This window comes from Notamacropus eugenii, chromosome 1 (genome assembly GCF_028372415.1).
Source record: "Notamacropus eugenii isolate mMacEug1 chromosome 1, mMacEug1.pri_v2, whole genome shotgun sequence".
Lineage (NCBI taxonomy): Eukaryota > Metazoa > Chordata > Mammalia > Diprotodontia > Macropodidae > Notamacropus > Notamacropus eugenii.
In genome coordinates this window covers 316,455,998-316,468,147 of record NC_092872.1, presented here as the reverse complement: position 1 = coordinate 316,468,147, position 12,150 = coordinate 316,455,998, and the positions used below count along the sequence as shown (strand labels likewise).

Here is a 12,150-nt window from a genome sequence, read left to right as displayed (position 1 = left end):
CATTTTTCTCTTCTGAGACAGAGAGAAATATACCAGGAGATAAGTGTACACACTGACAAGAATAGAATTTTTTCACTTACCAAGATCTATGGATAAAAGAAGGCATGTGTCATGAAAGGATGGTACCATTTTTCTCTTCTCTGACACAGAGATAAAGAGAATGCACTGGCCAGAATGGAATCTTTAGCCTTGCCATGATCTATGGATGAAAGAGGGGATGGGACATAAAGGGATGGCACTATTTTTTCCTCACCCAGGAAGAGATTGAGAGGTTATCAAGAGAGGAAGGTATATACCAACACAAAGGACTTGAAGAAGCGCATTCAATTTAAGTGAGGAGCCAGAGCAATGGTGGGAGTATTCAATGGCACCTTGGCTATTGCCTCTATACTACTATGATAACCAGAAGCTCAAGTTTGCCAAGAAGAATGAGTATGAGGCTTTCTCCTTTCTGATAGCACATCTTTTCTCTCTTCCTCTCCCAGGGGAAACAAGTTCCAGAATCAACTTTCAAAAAGAGCTTGGCATGATTCCCAAATGTGAGGATAGGGATAAATCTAAAATCCTGCACTCAGATAAAAAAAGTCATGTTAAAAGACCTAAAGTCTCATGCAAGTACAAACTCAGTATGAAGTACAGTGTGACATGACTGACAAAAAGAGTAAAGCACTGTTGGTCAACATTAACATATATAATAGAAATTGGGGTAAGTAATCATCTTATGCTTTGCACTGATTAAACTAGGTCTGGAGGATTATTTTAGTGCAAGTTTCCACATTTTTAAGAAGGATATTGACACAGTAGATTATGTTCACCAAAAAGTGACCATCCACTCATTTAAAAAAGCATTTATTAGATAGACTCTATGACAAAGCTGGGCAGAAAATAGGATCAAAGCATTTAGAGGCAGAAGGGAATTTATGGACCAGTCAGTTCAATTCACTCATTTTAAAGATTAAGAAAATGAGACCTAGAAAGGTAAAGTTACTTGTCCAAGGATACATAAAGCTGCTAAAAAAAATTCTACTTTGAAGGCATATTTGTTCCTTCAAAATTCCCACTAACTGAGGCACTAGGAGGAAAAACTGTTTTAGGTTTGGATGAGGCAGTCTGATGTACTAGAAAGAACACTAGTTTTAGAGTCAGGAGTAGTTCCTAATCCTTAATTACTTATGTAACCTTAGGCAAATCACTTTTATATTCTCAATCTCAATTTCCTCATTTGTAAAATTAGGGTCTCAGATTCAGTGACTTCTAAATATCTCTACCAGCCCTAAATAAGAGATACCCTATGAGTTCTAATAAATCAATAAATGTGACAATAGAGTTGGCTAAGTTTCTTCACCCTTCTTAAATGAATCACATCTACATCTATGTGCAGGTGCTTTACAACTTGTCCCTTTATGTCCCTCTATGTCGTTTGTCTCAACGCCTCCATTTAATTCTGCATCAAAACCAACCCTACAACCCCATCATAGATCCTTTGTAATCTCATTTCAGCAACATGGCTCAATCAAAGCTATCCCACTCCTTTTTCTGTGTATGTAGTACCTGCATTGTAAGCACTGCTGTGAATATGGGAGATTCCAGCACACACTGTCTCAGAATTCACCAGCTTCACCTGAGAGGGTCTCAAGTCTATAAACTACATCATAAAGGAATTGGGAGTCAGTATAAAATCCAGGGGAATGATGAGCACTACCTTCAAATGTCTGTAGGGCAGTCAAGTGGAAAGCAAGTTAGATTGAATCTCTATGGTTCCAAAAGGCAGAACCAAAATCAATAGTAAGAAGTCACAGGGAGGCAGATTTAAGCTGAATTACTTAAGAACTTAACAATTAGAGCTTTCCATAATGGTATGAGCTATCATAAATGAAATGGGTGCACCCAACCTTTAGAAACTACTTCTAAAAGGCTTGGAATAAAACAAGGGGAGAAGGATAAATTCCTTAATAGCAGAGAGTTTTCTCAGCATTCCTTAAGCCTCAAGGGCTTTTTGGACCTGACCTGAGGGCAAACCACTCAGAATGCAACCAACCATTATTTCGACTCCTAAGCTTCCCCTCACCTTTGAAAAAAAGGGATTTGTTGGAGGAAGAGGAGAGAACCAGAGAGTCTGACTTAGCCGACAGGTGGAGAATGCCAGGGTTGGAACCAGAATAGCATGTTAGTCAATCAGTCAACATGTATTTATTAAGCACCTACTATGTGTCATAAAGTACTGTACTAAGCTTTATTGCTGTCTGAAAGGGAGCCAGGAACACATATTCCAGATTCCACCATCAACCATCTGTGATGCTAATATGTGGTTGTTGAAAGATGAGACCATCACGAAGATTTCCCTCTCTGCTTTTCAGGGGGATGAAACCCCCTCTTTTATCTCCCAATCTATTCCCTTGATTTACCTGTTATCTCCCCATTATCTCCCCCCTCCAATCTATTCCCTTGATTTACCTATTCCCTAATGGAGAATTAGGTGGAAGAAAAATCAGCCACACTTCTCTCCATTGCTTTGTAGTGGTCACCTTTCTTTGACTGCCTTTAAAATTGCTATTTCTGTAAATGATATTTTTTAAAAGTGTTTTCCCTGTCCGTGTGTGACAAGCTATATTAAAATAGGGATGATCATTCAAATCTGTGCTAATTCTGCTTAAACACTGGTAAAGAGACTGGGAAAATGGGAAGAAAACATAGAAAAGAGCTAGTTTTAAGGTACCAAGATTTCACAAGCCCAACGACTTTGGATCTACCAGCAAAAACCAGCTAGGGATTTAAGCCACATATTTAATTTAAAGCACAATACATTAGAGGAAGAATCCTCTTAAGACTTGAACTAATAAGCAAGTTCAAATGAATCCTTTCATTTTCACACTGCTCATAGCCATGATTTCTTTTTCTTTTTTCTTTTTTTGGCAGCCAGATTTTAAAAGAAAGATCTATTCCAGGGTGAGGTATGAATTGAAAAGAAAGCCATACCTCCATGTAGGTAAAAGAGAGGACCTCTCTCCCTCATGAGGATATTGCCTTGCCTGCCAGCATCACCTGCTGCTCACTGTCAGTAGAGATATTCAAACCAGCTACATGACCACCTGTCAACAATTACTACATTGGGTGGGACTATGGTTTAAAGTCTTTAAAAACATATACCTTACCTATCTACACCTTAGGTTCTCTCTCAGATAAAAACAGAGTAATACAGTCTTGCAGCATTAGGGATGATGAATGACTTAATAATCTTTAAGATCTCTGGCTGCAGGTTCATTAAAGCAACAGCCATTTAACTGATAAGCTATTTTCTTCCTTTAGAAGTTGATCTAGTTCAAAGATACCTAGTTCCCTCAGTTAAGCAAAAAACAGAATAAAGTAACCATCATGTTAGAATTTGAAAAGAGAACCACCATCTATCTAGTTATTAGACAATGACCCTCCATAGGGACACCATACTTACAAAGGGATTTCTAGAATTACATTTCTTTTTTTGTACTTTGAGATGTCTTCTTGTCTTCAGTTATAGGTAGTCAGCCTTACATTAAAATGTTCCATATATAGAATATAGACTATATATAGAGTATATTCTACTCATTACCTCCTCCCTTTGCTAGGATACCCATTTACAGTCTCCCAGTTTTGTTGACATTCTCTTTTCCCCATCCCACTGCCATCATAGTGCCTGAAAAAACTGTTGAAAGGGAAAATCTTAAAGACTTGCTTTTGGGCCACCACTCCTATTAAATTTTTCAGTTATAGCTTTAATCTCTTGAGTCTAATCTTTTGACATAGCCTAATCACAGGCTTGCAGTCTCTATTTCGCTCTCTACCCTCCTTTTCTAATCTCTTCTGTCTTAACTTCCTAGAAACAGTTCAGTGTATGTGTGTGGGGATGGAAGGAGAAGGGGACAGGAGAAAAGCATATGTCATGGAAGACTTCTCTGTCCTCAAGGATCCCTTAGGAATAAGCAGGCAATTAAACTCTGCTCTGAAAAAGATCTCCCTCTAATAGAGCTCTTTTATATAAGGGTTCTCATTTTTAGCTAACAAGCCCACCTACATGAGAGTCATCTGTAGACAGTTTCATGGCTGGAGCTAGTGTAAGGCAGGCAAAAAACCAAAAAGACCAAAACCAACTTCACTTCAGGATTATACTAAGTAGCAAAAACAAAACAAATAAACAAAAAATATAAGTCCTCTCCTCTGCCCAAGAACCCCAGGGGAAACGCAGCCAGTGCACCAGATGGCCTCATTCTGTCTCCAGGCATTCTCAAAGTGATGCTCTCCACAAATACACACGCACGAATGTATGCACATGCGTCTGCGTGCGCTCACACACACGCACACACCCCAGAACTCCTCTCTTCCTATCATGCATACCTACACACAACTAGAACCAGGTCCATATTGTTTATATTTCAATGAACATTTCTCTAGCACACTAACTCCCTGGAGAATTTGCTGCATGCCAGGTGGGAGTGCCATCTTCCCTCCTGTTTGGTGGCATGCAGGGAAACAAGGTTAAGACTATAGTAGCTGAAGAAAACAGTCTGGTTATTTGCATTTTGTCTCCTGCATTAAAATGTGAGCTCCTTGGAAGGTAGAGTATGTTATTCCTTGCTTGGCACATAATAAGCATTTAATAAATGCTTGATGACTGGCTGTTGTTCTGGGGGCAAGTCAGACTTGCAGAGTGGGCAGCCCAATACCCAAGCCGTATCAGTGATACATATGGAGCCATAAGAAATTGTTCCACCTGGAAGTCTCGCTCTGTACCTGTGGTTCAGATGATCCTGACAATTCTTTACTTCTGCACTACGTGGGTGGCCACTGTCCACCAGGCTGTTTGCAGCAAGATTCACCCCATCAATCTGTGCCATCAGTGTCTTCATCTCCTGGTCCAGGATGTCAAACCTAAGACAGATATTAATGATTTAGGCATAACATAGCAACAAGAACAGCAGAAACGCCGCCACTGGATGCGGGGTCAAATCTCAGAGAAGCAAGATTTCTAATTCTTTCCTACCACCTCTTAAACAGCATATTCCTCTATTCAAAAGGGAAGAAATTAGTGAAAAGGACAATTGCCATTCCAGGACACTCTGCTACTGTGAGATCCCCTCAGCTCCACCTCTAATCTCGTTACTGAGGCTAATCTTTCAACACAGCCGAATTTCAGACTTGCAGTCTTAATTTCATGGCCCATAGAAGTCCCTTTCTTAGGCTGGTATGAGCAGAAAGGCTGCTTATTAGGCATGTTACAGGTTCATCTAACAGAAGAAGAATGGAGGAAGTGCTTGGTGGATATTATCAATGGCCAGATTGCCAGGAGGGCCAACCTATTATCACCACTATCTCACTCTCCCTCAAGTTATTGCTTTCACTACACTCTGGTCTTTCCTCCTCAAGTCAGGCAACATTGGTGTGGTTTCCATTGAACTGAAGATTGGAGGGTGTAGGTTTGAATTCTGATTCTCCTTTTAACTGAATGTGTGACATTGTGTAAGTTATTTAACTTCTCTGGGTCTTCAATTACTCATTTGTAACATGGGGAGATGGTAGAGTATATGATCTCTAAGGTTCCTTTCAGAACTAAATACTATGGCCCTACATTTCAGTAGCTGGTAGAGATGGAAAAGAGAGAACTGATGCAGCAGAGTAGGCACAGACACTTGTTTTTCCTGGGGGATGAGAACTTGTTCTGGGCAAAGGCTTCTTCTAGTCCTGCTAGAATTTATGCTCAGATTCTAAACTCTGGCTTTGGTTTGCCCTTCTGAGGACTAGTGAAAGGTGATGGTGAAAATGTTAAAATCCATTCTGGCCTCTGAAGGAAAAAGGGCATCACCAATATCACATGGGGTATCCTGTTGAGGAACCTGTTGTCAAAATAGTAGAGTATCTTAATGAAAAGCTTTGGGGGCAGCTAAGTGGCACAGTGGATAGAACACTGGCCCTGGAGTCAGAAGGACCTAAATTCAAACATAGCTTCAGACACTTGACACTTATTAGCTGTGTGACCCTGGGTAAGTCACTTAACTCCAATTGCTTTCATAAACAAGCAAACAAAACAAAGCAAACAAAAAAATAAGAAAGTCTTTGGTGAGGGTAAGGTAAGGGATGTGTTAACCTGGTTCTGACCTGTGCTGTACCACTTCTAGGTCCTCCAGAGTGTCTGGGATCTCCATCTGAGACAGCCACTTTTCCTTCTCCCCCATCCACAGTTCACAGGCATCTGTCTCACCAAACACTGTATATAAATCTAGGGCATCCTGTAGCCTTTGACGACGCAGGTCAGCCTGGGCTACCACCTGCTGGTAAAGTTCTCGGAGAGCCTGTAGCCGGTTGTTCACATCAGGAGAATCCCGGAATTCCTGTGGGAAGCTCTGGGCTTGCTGTTCCAGGTGCTCCATCACCCCTCGACTCTCCTCCAGCTCCTCCAGAAAGTCCTTATGTTTCTTTCCCAGGGCCCGAGTAGCTCCTTCATCTTGTCCAACATCCTCTCCTGAGAGCAATCGGTGGGCATCTTGCAGCCAGGCCTTCAGGTCATCAGCATCCCCCTGGAACTGGAAGAAATTCTCAGCATCCTGGAGGTTTTTCTTGCGGAAAGCAGCCAGCTCCTTCAGCTGGTCCCACAGGGCAGACACCTCCCGGATCCGGGCCTCGATCTGTGGGTACCCGAAGTGCTTTTGGGCCACCATCTCTTCTGCTTCCTTCATCATCTGTTTCAGGTGGGCATCTAGTCCCCGTAGCTCATCCTCAAAGGCCTTGTGCTTACGCTGCAAGATTAACACACTGGTCAAGTCCTTGCCATAGTCCAGTGAGGAATAGATCTGCTCCTTTTCCTTGATCCAGCTCTCTGCCTCATCCATCTCCCAAAAAAACTTCCACAGTCGCTTGGACTGCTCCAGCCGGGCCTTCCTCCCCGCTGCCATAGAGCTTAACTCCTCAAAGCACAGCTCCAAGTGGCTGACCCGATCTTGAATGACCTGGGGGTCACAAGGCTGGTAACCTGAGTGAGGAAAAAAGGGGAACATCAAAAGAGGGAGGGAAGGGGCGAAAGAGAGAGAGAAAGAGAGAGGTTCATTTTCACTGTAAAATTAAGAACGTAAATTGACCAAAGTAACTCACATTTCTATAGTGCTTTAGAGTTACAAAGCACTTTCCATATAATTGTGAGGCAGATAATGTAAGTGTTATTCAAGTTATGAAGCTGAGGCACAGAAGAAATCAATGACTTGCCCAGAGTTACATGGATGATAAAATGTCAGAGCTAGGATACAAGCTCAGGTCTCTTGACTAGTATACTTACTTAGGCTTATTCCCACAAACCCACCTAATGAGGCTACAGTCCAGGATGCTAGAGGCCTGAAGGAAAGTGAAGTTGCTTTTTAAACAAATTTTGATTTTATCTCTTGGGTGGGATCCATGGAAACTAAAAGATAGAACCCTCTAAGCTTTGAGACTCAGCCCTAGAGCTGGATTGTCCTCCATGGTTGATAAGAGAATGAAAATTCACCCAACTCACAACTATGATTTTCCTCCCATCCAACCATCTACTGCGATTTGAAGTCCTACCCAGCTTGAGCATCTTGCCACCTGGCCGATACTTATGTACCCTAGTACATAAGTAGTAGAAAGAATACCAGCAAATCCTGCCTTGTACTTATGGCCTTGGGCATATCACTCTTGAGTTCTCTGGACCTCAATTTCCTCATCTATAAAATGAAGGGGATGAACTTGATGTCATCTGAGATCCTTTCTAGTTTCAACTATATGGTGTGACCCTAAGGTTCTACTCACAGTTCCTGTCACCCTGTAGGTTCAAACTCCCTTCCCCGGCCACCATTCTCCTATATTTTTTGAGGTCAAGGACCATCACAATTTTGCTTTTATATCACTAGGGCTGGCACATGGTGCTTAACAACTGCTTATCAAATGACTTAAGGAAAAGTTCTCAATAGGATTGTTTTATTGGTGGGAGGACTTTTCTCCAAATGTGTTCACATCATCCTTATGTTTCAAAATCAATGTTGAGATACTATACTCTTTTGGAAAATAGTAGGATGTTCCCTTTATAGGACTGGTGTCCAGGAGACTTTCATTCTATTCTCTGATCCACTATTTACTCAACCACCTATTATGCACAGGGCACCATGCTAAACCCTGGGGGAAATACAAAGACAAGATCTCACTGGTACTTGACCTCAAGGAATTTGTGATTCTCATCCTGTGATTTACATGTATGATCTTAAATGGGTGAAAGGGTAAGAATTTTTTGGTACTTGCAAGTACCATTTCAACCCTTGTTTTTGACAGTAGTTGTCTGGCATGTAATGACATTTTTTCCCTCACCCCTCAAGTCCCTTTCATGGAATCTTAGTTGATAAAGGCAAAAAGAAACTGAGCTTTGGGCCCTAAAGCTGTGGGTGTTACTGTTAGGAGAACTTCACTGAAGGGGAGGAAAGGTGGAATCTTGAAGCCATGAGGAAGCATCCTTTGCCCAACCTTTTCCATCCGTAAACTGAAGGGCAGCTGATGTGATTGCCTTCACTTTATCCCCCTGGATGGCAATGTCAGCTTCCATCAGCTTGTGCTTCTGAAGCAGGTCCTCTACCTCCAACAAGTGCTTTCCAAACTCAGAGGACAGGAGGTGAACCTAGGAAAGGAGAAAGAAAAAGTGAGGATACCTGTACCTCTACAAAGAAAAAGAAAGGAGATGAAAGGCCATTCTAGAGAAAGCATTCAGAAGTACTTAGACCACAGTGGCTAAAATGAATTTATTTCAAAAGCTAAACCTGTGGTATCATTGGTATAATGAGGAATTTACTCCAATGCAGGTCAGCACCTTCTCTGCAAATTCTAGTCTTAGAGAGTTATCTGGAGGCACTGAGAGAGGTTAAGTGACTTGCTCCTGGTCATATAGCCAGTTCATTTCAGATGGAGGATATGATCTCACATCTTTCTGATGCCCAAGCCAGCTCTTTCTCCTCACTAAACCATGTTGACTCACAGTGAAGATTCAACTAGAATATAAGTACCCTTCTTACTGCTATGTGGGACCAAAGGACATAAAGGCGGGTAGAGTTTAGTGAAACAGAGGACTGGTCTTGTGAGCAATCCTTTCCATTGTACAGAAACTGTCTTTGCCTTGCTGTAACCTGATGGTGATTATTCAGGTTGCAAACATTCAGGTGTTTAGTCTCATTTTTCCTCCATTTTAGACAGATATCTCACTGTTCCTTAACACTAACATTAAAAGGTGAGGCAAGTAGGTAAAGGTAAATCATCTTGTTTACTCCTTAACAACTGGGCTGGGGGAGGGAGGGGAGAAAAGTTTGCCTGGAAGAAATAGTAACTATAGGACCTCAAACATTGTTTAGTCCAACCCCTGCACAGATCATGAATTCTTATCTTTGCCATTCATGTCTATTTAGATTATTTTAAGTCAGTTATGAAGATCATGGGTAGAGTCCAGGTTAACTGTAGATAGGCAGATATGAGAACTGTGCCTTTGTTTCCCTGTCCTGAGCCAGGGAAATTGACAACCATTCTCTGCCTCCTAACCTTGGGCAGGAAGGACCAGGAGGCTTCAGTCTGGTGTGTTTACAAAAGGGTTTGTGATTCCTGGATGAAAGGAGTCAAAGAAGCATAAATTAATAGTAAAGTTGTTATCCTCCATTCCAGGAACTCAGTGACAGGGCAAAGCTGCTACATGTTGGCAATGGAGAAGAAGAGAGAGAGACCTGCCGCTGAGAGGCCAGACCTTGATCTCATCTATCCAGTCGATGCTGTGAAGCATATCTTGGAAGAGCTTCTGCAGTGTCAGGGTCATCTCCAGCCTCTGGCGCCGAGACTGTAGCAGATCCAACAAGTAGGACCACATACGCAGGATGTTGTCCTTTCTCGCCTTGATGCGCTTCAAGTCATGGTAGTTCTCCTTCTCCAGCTCCTGGGCCAAATCCTCCAGGGCCTTCACTCTCTCTTCATAAGCAGCAGTGTCTGTCTCAATGGCTTCATGCTTCTTCTTGGCTGCTTCCACAGCTGCCAGGTCATAACCAAAGTTGTCCTGCTCCACCAAGGAGAAAACACAAGAGATAAAAACGTCAGGCTCCCAGTCTGCTCCACACATTCAGTTAGAAGATTCAGACCCACCCACATATAGACACAACAAGGCCATCATCAGAGACTGGCCTATTTACCAGTGGGTCATTGAAAAGAAACCTTTAGGGTCATTCAAATAATAATTTCCAGCATTAGCACAACACATTTAAAGTTTACAAAGCACCTTTCATCTATTCTCTTATTTGAGTCCCACTACAAGCCTCTGGGGTATTATTCTCATTTAAGAGATGAGGAAACAAGGGCTCAGAAAAAGTTAATAATTTGTCCAGGGTCATAAGGTTACTATTTGTCAGAGATGGAATTTGAATGTATATCTCAACTCTAATCCCAGCATTTTGACTTCTAAATACTTCTAGCTCTGACTTCAAATGATCATAGATTTAAAGGTAGAAGAGACCTTAGAGCTCAGATAATCTAACCTCCTCATGTTGTAGATGAGGAAACTGAGGTCACACAAGTAGTATCAAAGAAAGAGTTTAAATTTAAGCCATCTGACTCCAAATCTAATCTCTTTTCATTGCACCACATTGCCAGTGGGAACTAGTTTTGCTCTCAACTCAAAGTCAAGTTCTGAAAGTCTGAGGGATGTCATTACTTAGTCTATGATTCTTAAGCAATTTCACATCATCAGGCTTGGCCCTTAATAGTTTTTTTCTCCCAGATATGGGCAGGGCAAAGAGCCCATCCATGTACAGTCTGGTTTCCACATATAGGGATTTATATTTGTACATGCAAATACATAAATATTCTTCCAGAATGATTGCTTTCTGTTCCTGGTCTTAATTTAACTTAATTTCAACCTGCATGTCAGAGGACAAGAGACGTAAAAATGGCCCTGTGGTCAATTTCAGATTAGACAAATATGTCAGAATCCTGCCCTCCAAAGTCTTCTATGCTTGGAGTAAGTATGAAGAACCAACAAAAAACAAACAAACAAATACATTGCTTTTTTCTCTCTAACATACACACATGCACAAACACAAGTACTAACCATGTATGTATCCTAGAACTATTATCTATAGCCAAATCATACCCTATTTAGCTGAAGCTAACAGTCTATATAAACCAACTTTGATGAAGCTTTCTGGAAAGGAAACTTAACATCTATAATCAGTTTATCTCCTACAGGGTTCCTTAAAGATAAGAGATAAGGATTTCTGATCACTTCCAATTTAGACTGAACCTGAAAAGAGTATAAAAAGGGATAAACCACAGGCACTGATATGGATTGAGATGTAGGTACTTTCAAAGCAAGGAAAGACTGGGAAAGATAAGTGATAAGAGTTAATACACTACTGGAGGACAGGATGACAGATTGTATCTATACCAAAATACTCAAAGTAACATTTTTTGTGACAGCAAAGAACTGAAAACAAATGCCACATTAATTAGGGAATTGTGAGATGCAATTGTAATGGAATAGTACCATACCATAAGAAAGGATGAACGTGGACTCAGAAAACTATGAGCAGCCTTAGACGAATTGATACAGAATGATAAAAGGAGAAACAAGAAAATATATAGACGATAACCACAATAATGTAAATGGAAAACAACAGCCCTTCTAAAGACAGTCCGGATGATCCACACCTTTTAATGTTCACTTCAATCATCCACCTTTGAGATTCTGGGCATGTAGAGATGTTGTCCATCAGATCTACTGGGTTGCCCCAGAACCATAGCTCTGGTGCCAGCTCCTATCCCCAGAGGGTGAACAGTATGGGCCTCTCCCTGCCAGGAACCTGAGAGTCACTCACAATAACTCCAAACATTACCTGAGCAACCAGGCGCTGATTCTCACTTAGCCAGGTTTCCCTCATTGCAGCCTTGCGGTCAAAGCGCCGGGCCAGCTGCTCCAGTTTCTCTTGCCGAATGAGTTCATTCCTCAGCGCCAGTTCCCGCCGATATTCGGCCTCCTCCAGGTTTTCCCAGGCCTACAGGTAGGAACAGGTCAAGCATTAGAAATGGAATGTACTAGGTGGATGGGGTTCCATGACAATGTATGGTGCCAGCTTTTGAACAGGCATTTGCGGTTAGAAG

General features: G+C 41.7%; 1 protein-coding gene across 1 annotated transcript in view; it reads right to left on the bottom strand.

Moving 5' to 3' along the window:
* SPTB (spectrin beta, erythrocytic) overlaps positions 1–12,150 on the bottom strand; it is a 167,606-nt gene that overhangs the window by 73,299 nt on the left and 82,157 nt on the right. The window contains exons 11-15 of the mRNA XM_072629604.1: positions 11,886–12,044; positions 9,752–10,054; positions 8,494–8,644; positions 6,127–6,997; positions 4,765–4,902 (exon numbers count right to left, since the gene is read on the bottom strand). Of these exons, the coding sequence (XP_072485705.1) occupies positions 4,765–4,902; positions 6,127–6,997; positions 8,494–8,644; positions 9,752–10,054; positions 11,886–12,044 (1,622 nt within the window). The remainder of the gene's footprint in view (positions 1–4,764; positions 4,903–6,126; positions 6,998–8,493; positions 8,645–9,751; positions 10,055–11,885; positions 12,045–12,150) is intronic.